We start from the raw sequence: 25,866 nt of genomic DNA on the forward strand, positions 1-25,866 counted from the left end.
TGTCTATTATTGGTAAAAGGGACAAATTGTGGTAATCCATTAGAGTATTTTGCAGCAATGAAAACAAACTGCTGAACAAAATCATGTGAAACAAAAAACACTATAGACACAAAATAAATAAATTATTCCACTTTAAAATATTTTAAAGTAAATGAAATTAATCTATTATGTGTAACCTGCATGTGTTAATATTACTGTTGTATACTTAAAATTTGTACACTTTTCTGTACATGCATTATACATCAATTTAAAAAAGTAAAATTAGGAAAAAGAAAGCCTCTCATTCACTATTTGCATTCTGTGCTACAATTTTACATTCTGCTAATTTGAGTGTTTTGATCTGATGTTTTTCATTATCTTTTCAGTTCTACAAAATACACTAATTTAGCTCCTTAATAAGCAATGTCAGCATAAGTGTTTCATTTTGGATTTCTGCCTTTTAATTTAACTCTAATGAAATCTTCAGTTACTAACAATTATTTTTAAAAATACTCAATTTAAAGATTGTCATTCTGCTTTAGCGTATCTAACGTGAAACACTGATTCATTAAATCTGACTTTATGAATTGTGAGACATACTGTGGTTTTATGCACCATTAAAAAAAAATTACTGCCATTTGTAATGGTAAAACTATCACAAGTAATATACCTTGGAATCAGTGAAATACGATATTTAATCAAAATTGTAAAATTATTTATCACTTCTGCATGAAAGATTAAACTTTGGCTCAACCTAGTATGAAAAAATGGAGCTAATATAATTTAATGCAGAAATATTGTCTCATTATAGGCATCAAAACTATATTTTTCACATTTATCGAAGCTACTTTATAAGGAAAAAAGTGAAATAAAAAGAGTATTTCACAATGAATAAAAACAAAAGTTTTTGAATGCTAAAATAGTCATTTAAAACAACAAAAAACAGCCCATACCAAAATTTCTTACTAGTTAGCCTAGGCTTCTAGATACATAGTACATAAAAGTATAGTCACATGATTAGGTGTTTAGAATGTTAGTCATGTATATATTTCACGTTTAAGTATGTGTGTGAGTATATGCTAACATTAGAACAAAGAGTAAACAGACTTAGTGTTTCTATCTTGGTCCAGCTATCCTTTAAAGCTACCTGTCAGAATACACTGTCCTTAAGTGAGACTACCCTGTGAATGTAATTAAGAAACAAAGAATGTCTCAAGCAATATGACTCAATACTCACGAATGAACAGATGCAGGAGCATCATCTCGTTGGAAAGTCCCTTCACTCCCAACCTGCTCCCTGCGTTTTCCAGCTCTGTCTTTATATTTTGGATTCTTCAATGCCTTTTCATCTTCATAGTCTGTGTTCTTAATAAACACAAAATATTCATTCAGAAAAAGCAAATAGTTAAAATATAATTTCTATACATGTGCATTACTTAGCAAATAGGGTTTAATGTGGCTTCTACAAATGAAAAATAAAGCAAGCTATAATATAAAGACTGTTAAGTATACTTTTAGTCTACCTTCTTTAAAATTTGTGTATTATTTCAAGTTGTACTATGACATAAACAGTAAGGAGATTTAACATGATGAAGATGCGGTACATTTTCACTTAATGTTGTGTTCTTACATTGTCATATGAACTACATATTGAAAGGAAAATACAGAACTCCTGGGAGCAGGGGAAAAATTCATTTCCCCCTTTTCTCTAAGGAACTGGAAATTCCAAAGAACCTAAAATAATTTGATACTGTTTTTTAAAAGGGAAAAACACAGAAATGTTTTTGTTTATTTATTTATTTTTTTTGCAGAGGTCGGAAAGATTTTATTTGTAGAGAAGAGAAGAGAAAGAGACTACATAGTGGAGAATGCAGGGGGACCCGGAACCTGGTGATCCCATGGGTCCAGTTAAGGATTGGGTTTTACAGCCTTTTTTTGCATTGCCTGGGGGCAGAGATGTCTCTCAGTTGCAGACAGAGGTTTCCTGGGAAGGAGAGGTGTCTCCTTGACCACTTTTTGGGACCTCCTGCAGTCTGTCCTTCAGTTCTTCAGTCTCTTACCATTCCCCTCCCCCACTTTTTTTGTATTACAGTGCACTGACCTCTTTAGATTCCTCAAGAAGCCCACTGCTTCAGAGCACTGATATCTGCTATTTCTCTACCTGGAGCCCACTTCCTCCCTAAATTTCCACAGGATAAGGTTAGTCAGTTTTTTCAGGTCTTCTCCTCAGAAAGTTTTTAAACTATGAGAAAAAGGTTCACCCTGATGATAGTAACTTTTTGCTTCAATACAACTCCATTTATATTGCTCATCTGCCATTCAGCAAACACTTACTGAGCAGTGTGTGTTAAACTCCATGCTAGGTAATGGAATGCAAAGAAATTTAAAATGCCCCAGGGAAGACACACATAATTTTTAACCTGCTGCAGTATGACTGGTTCAAGAATAAAGATACACCAAGGGGTGGCCGTGACACACTGAAGAAGCAGGCAGTTCAGCTTGAGGTTCCAAAGGCTTTCTTTCCTCTATTTTTTCTGATCTTTACATAAAAAGTATGATTTATCCAGAGATGTTAAGGACTGTAGAGCAACTGAAGTAAAGTACTGGAGACGTTTTCACTTAATTTTACTTTTAAACAGAGAAGAAAAATACAGAACCACCTATCCTAGCAAGTTTTCCTCCTCAGAAGACAATACAAAAATTGTGTTAAAGTTTTTTGAGAAAACATTTTATTCTCTTTGTGTGTCTGTCTCCCTCCCAAACTGACCTACTTCAACAGTAACAACAAAAAATATGACTGTGCAGAAAAACGTATCTTGGCAACAACTTTTTTGACATCTTCATGAAGTGTAAAAAGCACTGGACAATTATCTAGATTCCATAATTCTATCACATTTAGTAGCTGGGACACTAAGTTTTAGTTTCTCAAAAGTAAACAGGAAATATGAATTGTCTTCTTGTTCTACTTATAAGATTAAATGGAACTTTTTAAAAACAGCTTTACTAAAGTACAATTAACATACAATAAATTACACATACTTTACAATGACTTACTTCTGAGATTCATATCCATGAACCTATCACCAAGGTAAGAAAACAAACACATCCTTCTCCCCCAAAAGTGTCACTGAACCTCTTTGTATGCGGCCATCCAGACCCTTCCGGTGTGTTCTTACTCCGGGTCCAGGAATCACTGAACCTTTTAATTTACTTTTTTTTTTTAATAGTGTACACATTACTTGTACAAAACCCTGATGTTTCTGTCGCAACACATTAGTCTGCTTTCCTAGAAGTTTATATAAATAGTGTAGGGCATTTTGCCAGGAAGTCTTGGACCAACGCAATTCTCACCCTTTCTCAAGAATGACAGGAAGCAACACCACGAACAACAGGTGTTGGCGAGGATGAGGGAAAAAGGAACCTTCTTATACTGTTGGTGGGAACGTAAACTAGTACAACCACTCTGGAAAAAAATTTGGAGGCTACTTAAAAAGCTAGACATTGATCTACCATTTGATCCAGCAATACCACTCTTGGGGATATACCCAAAAGACTGTGACACAGGTTACTCCAGAGGCACCTGCACACCCATGTTTATTGCGGCACTATTCACAATAGCCAAGTTATGGAAACAGCCAAGATGCCCCACCACTGACGAATGGATTGACAAAATGTGGTATCTATACACAATGGAATTTTATGCAGCCATGAAGAACGAAATGTTATCATTCGCTGGTAAATGGATGGAAGTGGAGAACATCATTCTGAGTGAGGTTAGCCTGGCCCAAAAGACCAAAAATCGTATGTTCTCCCTCATATGTGGACATTAGATCAAGGGCAAACACAAGGGGATTGGACTTTGAGCTCATGATAAAAGCTTTAGCACACAAGGGAGGGGTGAGGATAGGTAAGACACCTAAAAAATTAGGTAGCATTTGTTACCCTTAACGCAGAGAAACTAAAGCAGATACCTTAAAAGCAACTGAGGCCAATAGGAAAAGGGGACAGGAACTAGAGAAAAGGTTAGATCAAAAAGAATTAACCTAGAAGGTAACACACATGCACAGGAAATTAATGTGAGTCAACTCCCTGTAGAGCTATCCTTATCTCAACCAGCAAAAACCCTTGTTCCTTCCTATTATGGCTTATACTCTCTCTACAACAAAATTAGAAATAAGGGCAAAATAGTTTCTGCTGGGTATTGAGGGGGTAGGGGGAAGAGGGAGGGGGCGGAGTGGGTGGTAAGGGAGGGGGTGGGGGCAGAAATGACCCAAGCCTTGTATGTACATATGAATAAAAAAAAAAAAACAAAAAGAATATATAAACAAATAAATAAATAAAAGAATGACAGGAATGTGCTGGGAAGGTAACACCCTGAGATTTGGAGGGACTGACTGGAACAGTTGGGATTCTGCCTAGAAACAGATGTCCTTCAACAATTTAGCCTAGTGAGTTACAACATAGTCCCACAGATCGACAGGCTGCTTTCTGAGGTCCCTCATCTGCAGGGCAGGTGAGACACACAGAGTTGATCCTCCATTCACTGGAAGACAGCTTTTTGGGCTCTGGGGACTGGTTCACTGGTTCTGCTGTCCCTTGCTGACTATCTTATAACTTGTGTATGAGTGTGTTCTGTCTCATTGTGCTCAGAAAAGTTGGAAACCAGGGTACAGTTCACAAGTAGAACATATTGTATGTACTCATTTTATCTGGCTTCTCTCACTCACAATTACTTTGATACTTATCTAGGTTGGAACCTACATCAATAGTTCTTGCTTTTTTATTGCTACATAATATTCTACCATAGGACTGTACCAGTCTGTTTATTCATGTATGATGGACATTTGAGTTTCCAAGTTTGAGGCAATTACAAAAAAAATAAGAAGCTATGAATATTTACTAGAATTTATATCAAAATATGCTTGCATTTCTCTTAAGTAAATATTATGAAGTAGAATGGAGAATCATCTAAGTGTATCTTATACTTTTTCTTTCTTTTTTTTCTTTGTGGTGCTGGGGATCAAACATAAGGCCTCATACATGCTAAGAAAGTGCTATACCGCTGAGCTATACCTCCAGCCCCCTTTTACTTTTAAAAATCTACTAAAATGTTCTAAAGCAATTGTACCATTTTACCTTCCCACCAGTACTATACGAGTTCTGTTCTGCCACATCCCTTCCAACATAGTTTAAAATTTTAAGCACTAATACATATGTAGGGTATCTCACTATGGCTTTAATTCCCATTTCCTTAATGACTAGTAAGTTTTTCATGTTTACTTGCCACCTGTGTATCATCTTCTTTGTAAAGCGTTTCTTCAAATTTAATTTAATCTAATTTTTTTTGCAATAAGGCCTTATTATGTTTAAGTTGGTCATGAACTAAGTCTTGGGCTCAAGCAATCCACCTGCATTGGTCTGAGCAGCTGAGACTACAAGCACACACCACTGTGCAAGGAAGCTCATTTTTTAAATTGTTGTTTTCTCATTGAGAGTTTTAAAATATATTCTAGGTGACTTGAAAGTATTTTTCTAAGTTCATAGCTGTCTTTTCATTCTTTTAGTGGTCTTTGAAAAAGTTTTAAATTTTGAGGAAGTATAGATTATCAATTTGGTTTCTTTTTCCTTTTTTTTTTGCAGTACTGGGGCTTGAACTCAGGGCTTTGTGCTTGCTAAGCAGGTGCTCTACCAAAAGCATAATCCTTAAGAACAAATTGATGGCTGGTCTGGAGTACTGAGTATCTCAGAAATCTGTGTCTAATATTTTTATATTTTTAAGGTTCAAGGAGTTTTAAAAATGTTACTTTTTACATTAATATCTATGATACACCTTCAGGTCATTTTTTTGTTTGTTCTTTTGGTTTACTTTCTTTTGAATATGCCCATTCAATTTATTCTAGCACTGTCTGTTGGGAAAAAACACATTTTCTCCACCAACCTGATATTACATCATGACTGAAAATGAAGTTTTCCATATGTAAAACACGGATCTGTTTCTGGATACATTTGTTCTATCCAGCTATTTATCTTTAAGTCAATATGATACTATCTTAATCACTACAGTTTATAATAAGTCTTGAAGTCAGAAAGAATTAATCTTCTGTTCTACTAAGGCATCTTAATGCAAGTTTTTAAAAGTTTGATGTCAACTCAATTGTAGGCCATATTATATAATTTTCTACAGCAACCTTAGCAGTTGTTAGTGTATGAATACAAAATTAGTAGGAATTACATAAATCTCAAAATCACACTAAGTAGCTCTTTATTATATAGAATGTACTCAGCATGTCTGAAGGCATTTTCATTCAAAATCATATATACACTTTAACATATGGAACAGTATTTAACATCCTTACCTGTAAACCATATTTTACTCGTATTTTCTTTAATTCTTTTCTTCTTTCCAACTCCTTTTCCTCCCTGCTTAATGCTAGACCAACTAAAATGAAAAAAGTGAGTTTGGTTAAAAAAATTCACTGAATCTGAGAGACTTTGTAGAAAATATTAATTTTACTTAACTAAAAAAGCACGTCAATAGTACAAGGCCCCAGACAGATTAATCATTAGTTCAAATAAACATTACTATAAAGGATCTTAGATTATGACAATGACCTTTCAGAATTTTGGTAACTAGACTTAATTGAACAGCAAATCAAAAATCACATATTATGGGAAGGTAACAGTACAGATACCAAAAAAATAAACAATGAAAATCTCAATTTTTTTTTTTTTTTTTTGGTGGCACTTGGGTTTAAACTCAGGGTCTCACACTTGCTAGGCAAGCAGGCACTCTTACTGCTTGAGCCACCCATCAATCACATTGAAAAACTGTGATTTCGAATATGATTGACAAATCTCAATTTTTTCAGTATGATTACTGTAATAGAATACCAAATGTAGATTAAGTAAAATATCCAAAGGAACATGTACAAAGTAAAAGTCACAGAATCCAACATGCACATTATATAATGTGATATACTCATTTCTAAATTAGTACCAGAAAACAAAAAATAAATGTGCATATTGGGTATTTATAGGAAAAACTGGTGTAACTGAAAAAAAAAAAAAGATTACCTCTTACTAGCTTAAGGCATGTATTTTACATTTGAAGAAATTTAAATGAGTGAGTTTAAAGCAGTTTGGTAATACTCTGCAGTGCTACTTATTATAAAAAATATCAGTATGTTCAGGCAGGCAGTGCTACTTATTATAAAAAATATCAGTATGTTCAGGCAGGATACCACCATAAACTATCAATAGTATAGAAAATATATCAACCAACAGCTTTTAATGCCTCGGTCCATTATTTTCTATTTTGATATTATATGACAAGGGCAGACTGGGGATGTAGCTCAGTGGTAGAATTACATGCCTAGTTGTGGGTCTGATCCCTACCACCACCACCAAGATAAAATGGACTTATTCTTAGCAATTTTCAAGCACATTTACTCTCAAAGGACATTCAGCTATACCTGTAGTTTGTTACAAAAGGCCATTAAGCTAAATTAGCAAAAACAGCTAGTTAATATCCTTCCTCTAGTCAGAGAGCAATTATATAAACCATTATCTAGAAAAAGTCAACTGTAATCATAATTTACTAAGCTCAGCCATTGCTCAGTCTTGTGATAATGCTCACTGAAATACAAATATATCTCAATCCATTACCACACCACTAGACATGAGGCTGGAAGCTTCGTGCATCTCAATACATATTATATCAAGAAGATATGAAGCCAGCAGGTGACTAATACCTTCTAAGAACACTAAGTAAATTCTTTTCTAACAAAGTATCAGTCATACCAACATTGAATAATATTTTCACATACCAAAAGATTCATCTTTCTTATCAAGGTGGAGGTGAGCTCTAACCTGCCCTGGTTCACAGCCATCGCAGGTGTCACTGCCAGGGTGAATGTGAAAGGACAACACAGTCTCTCCGATTTTCACTTCATCTCCATGCTCAAGTACGTAAGGATCACATTTAGTTTTTGGCTAGAGGAGAAAAATTTCATGAAACAGAAATCCAGAACAGTCACCGTTCTGTAAGTAATGTTAAACAACTTATAATTCTTATCAGAACTCTTCCTTCCAGAAATGCTTAACTCTGGACTTCAACCTACTACCAACACACAAAGCCATCAGTCAGACAGATGAAGTGGTGGAGAAGAGCACAAGTATGTGAGCTATGGCTCTGTTTCCTCTTCTTCTGATAACTCGTATTTATTTATGAAGGCTAAGAGTAAGACCACCCTTCGCCCATTCCACACTCTTATATATTTTCTAATTTCAATGCCAAGGACACTGCTATGTGCTAGGGAGATAAAAGATATAACATCTAGTTTCAACAAGTTTAAAGTCTAGCAATATTTCCACTAAGGAAGTTTAAAAATAAGGAGGAAAGCGCTGTGGGTGTGGCTCAGTGGTAAGGGGTTTGCTTAGCACATGAGAGGCCCTGAGTTTGATCCACAGCACCTAAAAGTTGATACAAAAATATTTACTCTAGCCAGGCATGGTGACTGACACCTACAATCCAGCTACTCAGGAAACAGAGATGTACAGAGTCACAGTTTGAGGTCAGCCCAGGCAAAAAATTAGTGAGAACCCATCTCAATGAATAAGCTGGGCATGGTGTAGTGTGCTTATGGTCCCAGCTGCATGGAAGGCCACAGGTAGGGGGAGAGCATCTGAGGCTGGTCCTGGGCAAAAACACAAGACCCTATCTGAAAAATAATTAAAGCAAAAATGAACTGAAGGCATGGCAATATTGCTAAGAAAAAAAAAATTTACTCTACGACAGGTGTACAGGCTCATGCCTGCAATCCATGCTACTCAGGAGGCAGAGATAGGAAAAAAAGAGTCTGTAGTTGGGGAGGAGGGGGGAGTAGTAAAAACCCATCTCAACAAACGGGCCAGGCATGGTTCTAAATGCCTGTAATCCTAGCTACATGGGAGGCATAGCTAGGAGGACTGCAGTCTGAGACTGGCCCCTAGGCAAAAAGCACAAAACTATATGAAAAATAACTAAAAGCAAAAAGAGCTGGAGGCATAGCCCAGGTGGTGAGGCTAAGAGTTCAATCCCAGTACCACCAAAACAACAACAACGACAAAGAATATTTATTATAACTAGCTTTACAGTATATTCATATCTAAAAGTATGATATAGACACATAATTAGAAGTCAACACTCAACAGCCAAGTGCACACTAATTATACACTTTTTCAGCCTGTTCTGGAAATTCCATGTAACACATTTGGGGCTTAAACTCTGTTCTGAACCAAATGGTATCTATAATGAGTATGACCCAATGGAATAAAAAAAATCTAGCTCAGGGGCTGGCTGAGTGGCTCAAGTGGTAGGGCACCTGCCTAGCAAGCATGAGGTCCTAAGTTCAAACCCCAGTATCACCAAAAATGAAGAATCTACAGAGGCTGAGTCTACAGCTCAGAGGCAGAACACGTCCCTAGAATGTTCAAGGCCCTGGATTCAACCTGCAGCACCTCAAAAAAATAAAATATGCAACAAATATCATTAAAAAAAAAAAATCTAGCTCAATTCTGTTTTTTTTTTTTTTAAATGGTGGCACTGGGGTTTAAACTCAGGGTCACATGATTACTAGGCTCTACCACTTCAGTCAATCCACCAATCCAAAAATTCAGTTCAGTTTTAATAGTCACTTCAGTTTTAATAATAAAGTACAGGTAATTAATACATATGTACTCACCTGAATAATCTGTTTTCCATTAACAACTGTGCCATTTTGACTGCCTTGATCCACGAGGACATAGCTTTGTAAGTCATGGTCAAAATAAATTTCAGCATGAAACTTAAGAGAAAAGAAATCAAGCAATTACAAAGTATGATATATTTTTTTAAAACCTTAGGTAACAATGTCTCCATGGTACAATGATGTGACTTTAGTCTCTGATGATTTAACTTCAATTATTTTTTTAGTGGTACTGGGGTTTGAATTCAGGGCCTCCTGCTTGCTAGGCAGGTGCTCTACCACTTGAGCTAAATCTACAGCCCTTTTTGCTTTAGGTATTTGTCTAATAGGGTCTCACTTTTATTCCCCAGCTGGCCCAGACTGCGATCTTCCTATTTATGCTTCCTGTGTAGCTAGGATGACAATCACACACATGGTTTCATTGGTTAAGATCGGGGTTTCACAAACTTTTTGCCCCAGCTGGCCTCAAATCTTGATCTACCAAATCTCCATCTCTGGAGTAGCTAGGATTACAAGTGTGAGCCACCATGTCTGGCTTAACTTCTATTATTTTTTTTATTTTTTATTTTTGCTGGCACTGGGGTTTACTCAAGGGCCTCACACTTGCTAGGCAAGCACTCTTACCACTTGGGCCACTCCACCGGCAACTTCCATTATTTTTAATACTCTGTTCTGAATATAAATTATTTCATACTTCTGGTAGAAATATGGCGGCAATAGAAAGAAACGTCATTTATATTATAACTATACCTTTAACTTCCGTTATTAATTTATTATGCATCCTGCCTTTTCTATTTTTTAAATCTAATTGATACCGTATACACAATTGCATTCTTTCCATCTAGTAAGTACTTGTCTGTATCACTGACATTTTTTATAATATTGAGGACTGAACCCAGAGCCTTGAGTCATACTCCCAGCCCTACTGTTTTTTGCTTTTTCTACATCAGATCTCATCAACTTTTCCCGGTGGGGATCGAATTCACAATCCTCTTGCCTCCACCTCCCAAGTAGCTGGAATTACAGAAGTACGCTAACACACTTGGCTCATTAAAAACTCTTAATACAGCCATACCTGTAATCCTAGCTACTTAGGAGCAGAGACTGGAAGGATCACAGTTCAAGGCCAGCCCAGGCAAAAAGTTTGCAAGACCTTAACCACGGACATGGTGGCGTGCTTCTGTTATCCCAGGTACACAGGCAGCATAAATTAGGAGAATCGCAGTACAGGCTGACCCAGGTATAAAGCAAGACCCTATGTGAAAAACACCTAAAGCAAAAAGAGCTTGGGTGTGGGGAGGGTTTTGATTCAAGTGGTAGAGGACCTGCCTAGCAAATGGGAGGCCCTGTAAAAAAGTACTGTCAAATTTTTGAAATGAACTAGTTGTGATTTTAATTTGCATTTTCTGATTACCACCAAAAACCTTGTATTTATCAGCCATTTGGGGGTCTTTCTCTATAATGTTTTTAATTGTCTTTGTATTATTTTTCCAATTAAGTTATCTGGACTAATAACTATATCAAGTCTTTTACACTGCCAAATCCTACTCCAAGAAGCTGTTCTAAATTATGCTCCCAACAGGAGTGATATTTAATAAATACACTGAATGAAAACTGACATGTTGGCTTCATCTGTATTTCTTAGATTAGCTTTTCATGTATGAACTGTGTTATTTCCTCTACTATGAATTGCTTTTTTATATCCTTTGCTCACTTACCTACTGGTGTCACAGTGGGGTTTGAGAAAATAAATCTGTTATATGTTGTGGCTGTCCTTCTCTGCCTTTTAAATTTGCTTCTAACATATAAGAGCTTCACACTTGGTCAAAATTATCTTATCTTTTATGACTTTTTACCATATTTTAAACTCAGTCTTCCATTCAGAGTTTAAATATTTGAATATTTAGTTCCTGTTCTTCCCCTGACATTAATATAACTTTTTTAATTTAGTATTTTTCATCTACCTGAATACGTTCTATATACTACCAAGCTGATTTTTCCAACAAATTATTTACCCCATCAATGGGTATTAGTCAGAAAGAAAGAAGAAAAACAAAAACAAAAACAAAAAAATCACCCAAAAATGCCACCAATGAACTACATTTTAGATTAGATGCAAAGAACTCCTATGCTACTTAAGTTACAGACTGAGTTTCTTTGGAGGCAAGAGAATCAAGGGTCCTATTAAAGTAAAAAAGACAGACAATTTGGTTAGAGTTAAGATTATAAGGATTTCCCTCCACCTTTGAATGAGTCCCCAAAAAGTGAAGCTAATTAGATTTTCAAACTAATGATGGGAAACTATCTGAATAGACAAAAACCACATAAAACCTATTTTTGGTTCATCTTACATTCTATTGAATAAAAACAAAATGGGTACTGGTTGTATAGTTCAATAGTAGAATGCTGCCTAGTATATACAAAACCCTGGATTTAATTCCCATCACTGAAGAAAAAAAAAAAAGGAAAGATAACAGTAAGAAGGGAGAAGAAGAGAAATGACAGGAAAAAAGTAAAATAAAAAACAGAGAAATATGAGGTATAAAGCATTTCAGTGGGCTGGAAGTGTGGCTCAAGTAATAGAGCACCTGCTTTATGATCTTGAAGCCCTGAGTTTAAACCCTAGTCCCACGAAAAAAAAAAAAAAAAAGAGCCCCAGCAGCTAAATTTTTTGGTTTTAAGTTGCAATACTGGTTTTGGTTTTCCCTGAAGCCACTGGAATCTTAATTGAGAGAGCTGGAAAGAGAGCCTCCACTCAGGCAGTAGACAACAGATTCATAGATTCTAAAACACTTTGGGCTCAAAATAACTGCCTACTAAAGAAACCTGAATCCAGGTGTGATTTATTTTTGAAATGCCATAGATGTAGCATACATACTTAATAAATGTATTAAACAGGTACCACTTTAATACTTAGATTGAATAAATCCCTATCTTCTATTGACACTTCAGGCTTTCAAAAAATGAACAATTAGGGCTGGGAACATGGCTAAGTAGTAAAGTAGCTACCTGGCAAATGCAAGGCCCTGAGTTCAAACCCAAAATACCACAAAACAAACAAAGAGCAGTAACACAATTAGCCAAGCATGGTGACCTGCTTGCTGAGGCAAGAGGATCAGTTGAGCCCAAAAGTTCCATATTGCATGAGCAATATAGGGAGACCCCACTTCAGAAAATAATAAAAACCCCACAATTTAGTTTATTCAAATTGTGATAAAGAATTTCATTTTCTCAAGCACTGGATTAAACAAATCTGTTCTGCCTTCATCACCATTACTACAATAAATATTAGCATTTTCATTAAAACCTTAACAGGTTTTCTACTGTTATAACTTTTTATTTTTTTATTTTTGTTTTTTTGAGACAAGGTCTTACTATATAGCCCAGGCTGGCCTGGAAATTATTACACAATCCAGATGGGCTTCGAACTATGCCCAGGTTTTATTTTTTTCTTTTTATGGAATGATTGTTTCTGCCCCAGGGAGATATTCTTAGGAAATCAAAGGTCTTACCTTACTGACACCAACTTCAGGGATTCGGAGAGTATGCTCCATATCTTTTTCTCTGTAGAGTTAAGTAAAATATCTTTAATAATTTTTGAAATATATATAAAACAGTATTTAAAGAGACATGGTAAAAAAAACTTTTTTTCGTTTATTCGTATGTGCATACAATGTTTGGGCCATTTCTACCCCCTACTCCTCACCCCTTCCCTCTCTCCCGCACCCTCTCACTTCCAGGCAGAAAGTGTTCTGCCCTTATCTCTAATTTTTGATGAAATTTTTTTTTAATGGATGCTAAAGTGCAAATCTGACAAACGTCCTAATTGCTACTGTAGATTTCTTAGGCTTTCGCATAGTAATTATTTGTTTACATCTATTTTCTTCAAACTGGATTTGACTTTTTTGCCCTAATTCTCTTTGCAATCATAACATATAAAACAATATTCTACAAAGCTTTTCAGAAATTAATGAAAGAATCATATAATAATATTAGCCATTTTTACCTTCCAATTGTAGCAGGGCTTACAGCTGTAATGATAAAAAGTGATCCTATCTGCAACACTGGTGATCTAATAACAATTACTCTTATACACGGGGGCCAAATTTTTTCTTCATCTACCAAGAAAAGAAGTAAATAAACATAAATTCAAATTCTAAGAAAAAATTTTTTCGCATGGATAACTAGGAGGCACCCATAAAATAAAAGTGCCTTGGTCAGGGCTGGAAATGCAGCTACTGTAGAACACTAGCCTAATACATGAGAGAGCCTAGGTTTAAGTCATAGCACCACAAAAATTATCTTAATTTTGACTAAAACAAACTTCTTAAACTCTATGTCATACATAGAAATGAGTAAAGATTAATAGCACTATTAAAGTAACCAAAGGTATGCAACACAGTTAGCATCTATCACAATAATTTAAAAAATCAATCTTAAGATATTAGAATTTGAAAATTTCCCAAATATTTTTAAATTATTTTAAGCCAGAAAAATTTTTTTAAAAATGAGAAATCCTATGCTTCAAGAACAAAAGAACAAAACTAATGCGATTACTGTAATATGGCATTCTGTGTTTTTGTCTGTCTTCAAGTAAAAAATGTTACATTCACCCTAACACTTATGCAACTGAATTCATGAGCTATGCTTTTTAAAGGCAACTTACTTTTTCTTATTTAATTGCAAAGGCAGACTACAAACACCTAATCCACTCAAATATAGATAGCCATAATATAGACTTAGAATTTTGGAAGCTTGATTTTATCTTCTGCTGAAACTATTCAATACAATGACACTTTCTTAAGGTTCAGGTATTAATAGTTTTTTTTCACATCCTACCTTCTAAAAATTACCAAGTGGTAGCTCACATAATTATGAATAATATCAAAATAATTAGTACATTTTTTGGCAGATAATGTGTGCGTGATTAATATCTTTGACAAATGTGGGACTAGCTTATTTATTTGAAATTAAGTAACAGTTATTAACTCACCTTCATCCTCCATTTCCTCTGCAGTGACACTGTCTTCGCTAGTAATATCTCCGTCGTAACTATCCTCACTTTGAGAGTCTGTAATTTCACCTTCTTCTGGCTCACTGTCACTATCTCTGATATTCTCATCTTTAAACGAAGTTGAATTAGAGATCTTCTCATCAAGAGAAGATTTTATAGTGTTTCCACTAACTGGAAAGGTGGATTTAGGGGTACTATTTTTGTGATGAATGTTTATTTTGGCCTTCTTTTTCACATTTGCAAAATTTTCTGCCTCTCTGCAGTTTATATATTCACCACTGGAAGCTTTTTGATCTTCCGAAATCAAATCCTGGAAAGAGGTAGGTAGGTACTTAGGTGACAACAGGGGAGAACAATTTAAAACATTATTATCTTATATCATATACAAAGTTTCAATGAATTAGTGAAGATGTATGTACAATGAAAAATAATAGTAATACCCACTTTCCCTCTCAGTTCCCTTAATGACGCTATCATTCTCTTGTCTTCCAAATTAAGAATGCTACAGTTATTGTCAACACCCTCTTAACCACCACTTGGAATCAATAACCAAGTGCTACATTACACTTACAGTGATAGTCTAAGCCTGACCCTTTATCTGTGCTCAGTGTCCTAATTAATATTCCTAGTCTAGGCCTTCATCCTGTATTACTTGGCCCATGTTGATAGTCTAAATTTTTTTTGAACTTTTAGCCAGTTAGCAAGTCAATACACACAAAATGTAGCTTGAAAATTTCTACTTACAACATGAATTTAAAGATCCAACCATACCTAATATGGCAAAACTGTAATTTTGCTAAAATTTAGTACTTTACAGTTGGCTTGACAATACACAAAAGATTTAAATACTTCTATCTCCCTTATTCCAAAATTTAAACTAAGCTAGCGTAAGTCTTTTATTATTAATTTGCTGAATAAGAATAAGTTGGCATTTCTTATGACAAATGAGCAAATCTATTATATTTTAATTACCAAAAAGTATGTATTTTCATTATGTACAATTTTTGGGGGGTGATAATGGGGTATGAACTTAGAGGCTCCTACTTGCTACCAATTAAGCCACGCCCCCAGCCCTTTTCATCTTTAGCTATTTTTCAGATAGGATCTCGAGTTTTTGCCTAGGCCAGCTTCATACTATGATCCTTCTACCTATACCTCCTGCCACCATGCCAGGTTTATTCACTGAGATGGGAATTTCGCTGACTCTTCGCCTGGGCTGGCCTTAACCCATGCTCCTCCCAATCTGCGCCTTCCGATGGTTGGTATTATAGATGTGAGCCACCACATCCAGCCCAACATATTTTGAAATACGTCATATACTGAAAGACTACATCAACCTAATTAGCATGGGCACTATACATTTTTTGTGGAGAGAATACTTAAAATTTACTGGTATAATGGCTTTCAGGAATATAATACATTGTCTGGAGATATAGCTCAGCAGTAGAATGCTTGCCTAGCATATATAAGGCCCTGGGTCCCATCCTCAGCACAACAAGAGAAAAAAAGCATTATTACTAACTATAAAAATCACCAGGTTACAGAATAAACAAATGCATTATTCAACATTGGAATAAGCAAAGAATCACTTTTCTTTTCTTCCTATGATATGTAACACACTGTCAATTTTCTACGTACTTTAGCACATGATAAAGTGAATTCATACACTCTTGTTATTTTATAAAAAATGAGAGCATCTTATACACATATTTTTAATAGCAACATAATTCAGTTTGGAGACTGGCTAACCACTCAGTGTAATAAACTGTACACACTCTCAGCAATACACACTCACCAAGGACAAGAGCAAGGGCAAGGAGCTTTATAAATCATGTAAATTATAGCAAAAAAGTCTGTTTATCTATCTATCTATATACACTTTTAAAAAAGTAGTTTCTAATCTTATATTTTTTCTTATTGCTATTACTTACTGGACACAGGGAAAACAAATGAAACTGCCAGAGGTGCTAATTTTATAACGTATTTCCTGGTATGCAATGTCAGATAGTCATTAAAAGATAAGAAAGGGATTCTGTGAGATGCACGTGTACACATGCACACACACACTGCCTTTTCATTCCCATCTCCTCACCCTACTGCTTTCCTTCCACATATTCTCACCTGAAAAAGTAGATGCAAGAAGTATCAAAAACTAAAGAAATTAGGATGTTTTAACAGGTCTCTCATAGCATCACAGCTACCTTTTAGAATCCTCAGGGAATTGTCAAAATTCCATCAAGATTTTCTCTAAGTTCCATAAGTATTCATGTGTCTCTGAAGAGTAGTAAAGAGGAACAGCTATAGGCGCCAGGCTAGGCTACAATGGTACAGCATGTTTTCTACCTCAGTCTCTAGCTTGTCAGGAAAGGCCACTGAGGATCCCTATACTCTCTTCTCATTGCTAGTGAGAGGTGCTTTCACAGTCTAGCCTTTCAGACAGTTCAACCTCTAGTAACAGGCATGAGTCAAATGTTTTATTCAATAATGGAATAAGCAAAGAATCATTTTCTTTTCTTACTATGGTATGTAACACACTGATCCTGAAAGCAAACAGAAAAACTTTTTTTAGTAGTTTAGTCATATACTCTTCTATTCCTAGGTACTGTCAGTGAGAAACAGAAAAATAAAAGCACCCCATATACAGAATAGAAAGTAAGTCCAGTACAATCCTAATTCCGTATATGAACTTTAGAATTTAGTATTATTTTAGGTAAATGTTCTCTGTAAGATTTTCAGAGTGAAGTATCAAATAATCACTAAAGTTCATAAAATCGACAATATAATACAAAAGCTACCAATCCTACCCTTAAACCACTAAATTTATTTAGATAGTAGAAATAACAGCACTAATAGCACATTTTAATTAATACTGTATCATAAGTGTTTTTATTTATTTCTTTTTATTGTTTTATTATTCATATATGCATACAATACTTGGGTCATTTCTCCCCCTGCCCCCACCCTCATAAGTGTTTTTAAAATTCTCCTCAGTCTTGGGTTGGCAGAGTGGCTCAAGTGGTAGAGCACCAGCCTAGCAAGCACAGGGCCCTGAGTTCAAATCCCAGTACCACCAAAAAAACAGTCCATGTTTGTGTCACCTGAACTCTTCTTGGTTGTTGGATTCCTATACCTTAGTGGATATATTTGAAATTCAGAGTTATGGAATGATTTTCAGTTCTATGAAAAATTTTGGCTTAATTATGTTATCAAAATTATGTAAATTTTAACAATTAGGAAGACATTACCTTTTCCTCATTTGTCGTAGAACAATCTGGATCCTTCCTTTTCTTTTTCAATTTTTTATCTTTACTTTGTTTTGTGCTAGAAGTCTGATAAGGCTGCAAATCTACTCGAGAATGAAATTGGTATCGGCCACTTTCCACATCACAGTAGTAATAAATCCCAGTGGAAGGATCATAATATAGCTGATTTTCCTTTCAAGAAAAATAATAAACTTAACAGAAGTCAAGAAAATACTAAACTTAACAGAAATGCTGAATAATATTCAAATATAATAAGTTTTTTATAGTAATTTTTTCAGAAAATTAAAGATAACAGAATGAAAAATATTTGTAATTTTCTAAACTGTTTTACCATTTAATATCTGCTCTAAATTTCCTAGTGTGAAAATATATCTAAACATTAAATTGAATCACATGAAATTGCTAGCCTTTGATGATTTTTTTTAACTTTATAAGAAACAGCAATTTCGTATGATTCAACTTAACACATTAGCAAAAAAATGTTAACAGGAAACTTCTTTAAAGGCATGAAAATGAAAACTAACACATGCCCTGAAAAAACTACATAGTAAGCAATTCCAGATTACTCTTCCTTACTGACTACACAAAAATAGTATTATAAACTCCAAAATGATACTACAAGCTTCCAAACCTTCCTTTCAATGTATATTACTTAAAGTAACTGAAGAAATTTGAGAAAATTAAGCTTATTAATGCCACAATATGACATTCAACATAAAGACAGTGACAAACTACCTTTACTAATTAATTTTTTTTCCTTTTTGTTTTTTGGCAGTGCGGGGGATTCAACCCAGGGCCTAAGTAAGTGTGTCACCAGTGAGCTGTACCGCCAGCCAACTAATTAATTCTCCAGTAAGATAAGTAAGACTTGTAAGTAGAGAAGCCATGCACAAATGAATTTTGGCAGATTATGGATTAAAAACCAGAAAGATAAAGTATGTAATCACCTGCATTTATTAGATACTGGTCAGTACTCCATAACCAAGATTTAATTGAACATTCTATATTTTATTTACATCATAAATCCATGCAGGCCACACTTGGAAACATCTTATGGTGTACTGAGATTGAGCAACTAAAACTTCCTGAAAAAGAATAGTTTATTTTTCTATCGATGATATTACTGCAATTTATCATCTCTAATCCATGCATTTTAAAGATTTGTTACAAAAATATTTAGAGTTCTAACCATCTTTCCCTTAACTGAGAAACTGAATGGACCTTTCTAATCTTTATTTCTAGTTCATAGAACTTTTATAACTTTTAAAATCTGCTAGCTCTGTCAGCTCAATATATAAGCATTCTTAAAATATGAGAAAAACGGTGTCTAATTAAAATAAAAACTGAAAGTGACAAAACAATAAAGTCCCTAATCTACGCAGAACTATAACTTCCAAAATGTAACTATTTATAGAATTAGATGTCAGGAGGAAAGATACAGAAAGAATGACAAAGAATAATGTCAACTTGGAAACTGTGTTTTCCTGTAAATCAAGTAATAGCTTTTGGTTAGTTTCTATTAGTGTCATCAATAAACATACTTCCATGGGAGAAAAATCTCTTCACCAAAGACTTAAAAAGTTCATCATGACAGATGGACAAACTAGTGAAACATCTCATCTTAACTAAGTTGTTTATATTATTATCATGTTCCCTGGATTAATTACCAGTGTTATAATAACTGGCACAATGAACACCTGGGCCACATTCAGTAACTCCTCAGAGCACAGGTCACATTACTGGATCCTCAAGACTGAGGTACATGTATAAGTTCCATCATTTCTGACAAGGAATCCTGAATGAAATCTAATCAAATATTAGACTTCAACAGCCATAGTATTACAAGTCAAGACCTTTATTTTCTGCTTCTGTTCTAGTCAGTAGTCCATTACATTTCTGATTCCACTTTAATTCCCCAGTTCCCCTGTTAACAGATTTTGTTCTTATTTATTCTTTCCAGTGCCAGTGATCAAACCCTTGTTCTGTACACGCCAGGCAACTGCTTTATGACTGAACTGCATCTATATTCTCAGCCCAAGACTGACTCCTTAGAAGTGAAATGTCTAAAAGCCACAAAGCATAAAACACCAATTAATAATAAACACACTACTGAGAGTTTATGAAATCTCCCTAGCTGGGCATGGAGGCATACACCTAGAGTCCCAACTACTTGGGAGGCTGTGGTAGGAGGGCTGCTTGAGCCCAAGAGTTTGAGGCCAGGCTAGATAGCCAAGAGACAGCCTATCTCAAAAGAAATTATCTAAGAAAAAAGGAAAAAAAAACAAAGGAAGAAATGTCTTTTCCTGTGGCCTAGAGTGAGTTGATAAAAATAAGTACTAAAACAATTTTAAAAAATCTTAACCCTAAGTCTAAAATTCTCACTTCCTTATAAATTCCATGATAAAATATTAGATGAGGACCTTTAACATTTTACAATACAGTTAATAATCTGCTTTTATTAACAAAACATCTATCATTTTAGTTTATTTTATATGCAAATGGTTACTGAACCTCCCTAAAACATTAATCTATAGCAATTACAATTAACAACTTACGTAGTAATTAAAAACTTGGAAGTGTAGCATCATAAGCTATTTTATAACTCTTTTGTCAAATACCATTGAGTCTATCATAATCTTTAAATGCCACTTTTTGCTTTCCTTACTTTAGCTTAGGATTTAGTATTTGCACTCAGGTTGCTAAATATACAACCACACAGTATTAAAAAGGTCTGAAATACTTACAGAATCATAATAGAAACCAGTGCTGTGGTCAAAATATAGTCCAGTATTTTCATCGTAAGTAAAACCAGTCTGTGACACAGCAGCTTCTGCTGCAGCTCTCAAACTTTCAGCTAATGATGATCCTTCTAAGGATGCACCTTCTGTTGCTAGTGCAGATGCTGGCTCCTAGAGAAGACATAGTCATGCCAAATGAATCAAAACATCTGTATATCAAGTTAAGTTAGAATTTGAAATAATAAATAGACCTAAAGCTACATTTAACTAATGACTTCAATTTTTTCAATGGAAAGATATATCTATCAATTAAAATTTGAGTCACTTTAAAAAAATATTTACTAGTATGTTCTTTAATTCGACTGACAGATTTTTTGTTTTCTGCCTTCAGTGCTGAGAATTGAATAGAAAGCAAGTACTCTGTCACTGAGCTGTATCCCTAACCCTTTGACCCAGTTTTAAAGACATTAAAGTTAAGGAGTAACAATTATTCAAATATAAATGCTTGATACCATAAGGAAGCAATCCATAAAACATAGAATATGATATATTCTATAAAAACGATCTAGACTGTTCAATAATTAACAAAAGTATTTTTTAAAAAGAGATAGATAAAATGAGTATATCACTCACAAGACCATGATTCAAACAAATCATAAAACTCAATGTATAAAACATTAAGGAAAATTTGAACAATGACAGGACATGACATAAAGGGAGTATTAAAAAATTAGGGGAGGGAGGCTGGGTATGTAGCTCTGTGGTAGAGTGTTTGCCTAAGGTGGGAGGATAGGTTGAGCCTAAGATTTGAAGCCAGCCTATATGACATGGTGAGACCCCCATCTCAAAAAGCAGTTACCTTAGGTATAAATGTGTTGGACTGCCCAAAGTTCTTTAGTTGAGTCAAAATATACTGACAAATTTTTAGTTTACATAATTAAAAACAGGAAAACAGCTATGCAAATAAGTTGTAATTTTTGTTTTTTAAAAACAATAGCTGGGTGTGGTGGTACACACCTATTGTCCCAGCTACTCAGGAAGTTGAGGCAAGAGAATCACTTGGAATGCTTATAAGCCTTTTATGTGTTGTGATGGATCAAGGAATTCTACCTAATGACAAAGAAGTTGTCAGGCATCAACAGTTTCAAGTTTACCACTTTATTACCTGTGAATCAGAGGTGAAATGATCTGCTTGTCCACACTTAACATATTCTGTCAAATCAGTACCAGTGTAGGTATCGTTTTCTGTTTGTGACTGATCTTTAGAATTAAAAGTAGAAGCTTCAATATACTGACATTGCTGGTCAGAGAGTTCAGTCACTTTATTTGGAAGACTATCATCATTATAGTATGTCTGATAATAATAATCTGTAGCAAAAACAAATTAGTGATATATTAGAAAACCGTGTGTAAAACAGGCTTAATTCTAAATCAGTGGTGCTGAGAATGAAACAGCATACACTGAAAATAGATCATTATTTTTACAACTGTATATGTTTTAAAAGATTAAAGCTAATGGTGCAGATAAATCTGCAAAGTTTGTATACTTCAGTGCCTCAGTTACAAGCTAAAAAAGGTAAGCAAATTTATACTTTCCACAGCAAAGGAAAATTGGTAGTTTTCTGTTAAAAAAAAAAAAACCAAAAAACAAAAAAAACAAAACTTAGCAACTCTTAACTTCTAACCACATGCCTTAAAATTGTAGCTTATCAATTGACAGTAAAATAAAGATAAGCTATTGGGGCTTGATTTTGCCATCAAACTTCTCTCACGATGTTCTCTTAAAACACTATTATATAGATATGTGAGATTAGTACTATTGCTACATTAGTAATTTAGGTGAAGTATGTACAGAATGAAACAAAGTGAAACTTACAGGAAAGAGTGTGTCTTCTTATAATTTCCATTTATTAAAGCTCAGTGGCTTAGTTATTTTGCCTTACAACATAATACCACTGCAGAGGCCACAGAGGTAGGCCCACCATTACCACAAAGACCTAAGAGACTGGCACTACAACCAAAGCAAAGTGGAACACGCCAGCAAGAAAGCAAGTGGCCCTGGTCACAAGAAAAGCCAGACATAAAAGGAAAGGGCTTACTGAACGGCAAAAATTACTCAGTGAGTTGGGTATGGCAATATACAACTATAGTCCCAGCTCTTGGAGGCTGAAGTGGGAAGATTACTAGAGTGCATGACTTCAAGACCAGCCTGAGGCACATAGAGCAACTCATCTCAAAAAACAAAAAAGAATCAGTGAGTGCACCATTGAAACACATTAGCAACATTATATCAATCACAGGAATTATAGTACATTTCTATTTTTTTCTATCAAAAGAGCAAACTGATTACCTGAAAATACCCAAATTTATGAAGAGAAGTCACCATTATAACAGTCCTCATATTTATGTAGAAATTTGTCTATTTTAAATTCACAGAAAACACTGAATTAGCATAATATGAATACCTGAAATTGACCAAGGAGGTAGGTTCTCTGTTTGTACTTCTACATCAGACTTTTTATTATCTTCATTTCTCTCACAATGGAGTATTTTACTGAGTTCTTCCACCTGGAAGAAAACAAGGCTTTAGGAAAAATAAATCATAAAACAATTGAATGCTACACAGTACATATACCATTCTCATAATATATAATAAGAAATTAATTTTCTTGGCAAAAGTTTTAGGTATGTGTCAAGAGCAGCTAGCTTCTTTCCAAAAAAAACTAACAATACTTACAACTCTTGTAGTCAATTTTTAGGAAAACAAATTTTTTTTTTTTTGATATGGGGTCTAATGTTGCCCAGGCTCTTCTCAAACTCTTGGGTACAAGTGATCCTCAGCTTCCTGAGAAGCTAAAACTACATGTGTGTGCCACTGTGCCCAGCTCAGAGATGCTTTTAATCCTTCTTGCTAAACAACAAATTATCTCCTCCAGAAATCAGACTAAGGTAATGGAATGTCGTGAACAGAATCATTTCTAACAAACAGAAATGTTCTGGGCTAGGAGTGCAACTCAGTGGTAGAGCACCTGCCTAGGAGGCAAGAGGCCTTGAGTTCCATTGCCAGCACAGACCTTAGCACCCCCCCTCCAACCCAAAAAAGAATGCTATTAGGCTAATATTTTAAAGGGTCAGCAGTTCTCTCTAAAGATGTAGAAAATTTAAAAACTATAAATTTCTATCCACAGTAATTATCTATCAGTGTTCTTCCACCTGAATTAACTATTCGCTAAATATACTAATGCCAATTTTTTTCTTTTGTTTTGATTTTGGTGCTGGGGATGGAATTCTCTGAGCTTCAAGAATACCAGGTACGCATCCTACCAACTAAGCTACATCCCCAGCCCTATGAATGTTATTTACATGCTAATGCATTTTTTTTTCGTTAGCCTTATGACTAAATATCTGCAGTGGAAAGGAACTGAGAAAGTGACTGTCTGAGAAGGGCATCTATACTCCATGTGCCTCACACACTGAAATGCCCTTGAAAGAATGCTGCACAGGCTAGAACAACAGTGTAGACACACTGCCTCACTTCACTCACCTCAGTGTGACAGGATCTCAATGTGAGACAATGCACTACATGCATGATACCAACTAAAAAGCAAGATTCTAAATATTTCTTTAGCAGTAGAAACATAAGCTTAAATACAGGTAAAAATGATTACATACACATTATCTAGGCACTTTATCAATTCTTTTAGAATCTCTAAGGCAAGCAGCACTTTAACAATTTATAATTATAAAATGGTTTAAGGAGGTCATTTTCTTCCTTTCTCCTATTTTTATATTTGTATTCTCCTAGCAAAATTCCTATACTTAATAGGTATTCAAGAACCAGCTGTTCAGCAAACAATAAAGTCTTTCTATAATGTCAACAACTCTACACAATGGGTATAGAAGTCATTTCAACTCAGCAGTTACTTTCATAGCTCAATTAGGAATAGCATGATAAAGTCTGGTGATGTGTTAGTGTCCATTCTGTAGACATAGTTTTAGAAAAGGTACCAATAAATTATGAAGAACTAGAAAACAGAATGAAATTAGTATCTGGAAATAACTGACCAGGAGAGTGCTACTGCTCAAGCAAGCAAGCTAGAAAAAAAGTATTGTGCTGGCTTTTAAAGTGCAATTTTAAGTATCTGTTCTTACTCCATCTTATGAAAACGAATAAGCTGTTAAGATTCCTAAACAAAGACAGTTTTACCTCCCTACTTTAACAAAAGAACCCAAAAGGTCCATGCCCAGAATAGTAACCTTACACAATGGATGGCGATCAAGGTTTTGTAAAATCACAAAACAGCTGGCTCTCGCTTCCTTTTACTCTAACCTCCACAGCTGTGCGCTACCATCCTTCAGACTGCATAGGCAACTGAGGCTCAGTATAAATTTACACCGCTAGTGAGTGGCAGGCATGGGATTCCGATTCAAGTTCAGCCCTTTAACCAATCAAACGTGATGCAGACTCTAGAAACGTTACAAACGGGGTGGTGGGACAAGTGAGGATGAAGACCACGCATCCCGTCGGCGCCAGGCGTGCACGGTTCTGGGTCTACGCGGGCCGGGCGGGGCGCGCACCTGCGTGCGGAGCTCCTGGTTGCTGCTCTCCGCGCTCTGGTACAGCCGCTCCGTGTGGTGCAGCAGCTTCTCGATCTCCTGCACCTGCCGCTTGCAGCTCCGCAGCTCGCGTTCCAGCTTCTCCACCTTCCGCCTCAGCTGGGCCAGTTCGGGCTCGGGGGAGGTGGGCGGCGACAGAGACAACGAGGGCGACGGCGGCGGGGACGCGGCCTCGGAGGCCATGAGGTCCGGCGCGAGGCGGCCCGCGGGCGCCGAGTGGCTGTGCCTAGACCGAGACGGGCGCCGGCGGGCCCAGAGGCCACGGGAGCGCGCCGGCTGCGAAAGGCGGCCTCACACCCGGAAGGCCGCGGTGGGCCCTGGCCATGACGTCCAGAAACTCGTCGCCTGTAGCGGAACGGGGCTGTGGGCCACAAGCCAAGGGCCCAAGGACGACCCCAGCCGTCTGCTCCGCCCCGAAACCGCTGCACTTTAGAGGCGACGACAACGAAGGGAGCTTTGAAGAAGTAGCCAAGCCAGAGAGCCAGAAGGCAGAACTTGGACCGTTCCTGGGCTGAACCGGAAGCGTTTTG

At 35.9% G+C, this 25,866-nt stretch overlaps 1 protein-coding gene across 2 annotated transcripts in view; it reads right to left on the bottom strand.

The window, feature by feature from the left end:
* Aggf1 (angiogenic factor with G-patch and FHA domains 1) overlaps window positions 1-25,866 on the bottom strand; it is a 29,743-nt gene extending 3,877 nt beyond the window's left edge. For both annotated transcript variants that reach the window (XM_020177885.2, XM_020177883.2), the window contains exons 1-12: window positions 25,298-25,866; window positions 23,185-23,287; window positions 21,885-22,087; window positions 20,726-20,890; window positions 17,964-18,152; window positions 14,698-15,028; window positions 13,711-13,822; window positions 13,217-13,268; window positions 9,702-9,803; window positions 7,806-7,971; window positions 6,336-6,418; window positions 1,217-1,344 (exon numbers count right to left, since the gene is read on the bottom strand). In XM_020177885.2, the coding sequence (XP_020033474.1) occupies window positions 1,217-1,344; window positions 6,336-6,418; window positions 7,806-7,971; window positions 9,702-9,803; window positions 13,217-13,268; window positions 13,711-13,822; window positions 14,698-15,028; window positions 17,964-18,152; window positions 20,726-20,890; window positions 21,885-22,087; window positions 23,185-23,287; window positions 25,298-25,519 (1,856 nt within the window). In that variant the 5' untranslated portion in view covers window positions 25,520-25,866. The remainder of the gene's footprint in view (window positions 1-1,216; window positions 1,345-6,335; window positions 6,419-7,805; window positions 7,972-9,701; window positions 9,804-13,216; window positions 13,269-13,710; window positions 13,823-14,697; window positions 15,029-17,963; window positions 18,153-20,725; window positions 20,891-21,884; window positions 22,088-23,184; window positions 23,288-25,297) is intronic.

This window comes from Castor canadensis, chromosome 6, assembly GCF_047511655.1.
Source record: "Castor canadensis chromosome 6, mCasCan1.hap1v2, whole genome shotgun sequence".
In the NCBI taxonomy this organism is placed as follows: Eukaryota; Metazoa; Chordata; class Mammalia; order Rodentia; family Castoridae; genus Castor; species Castor canadensis.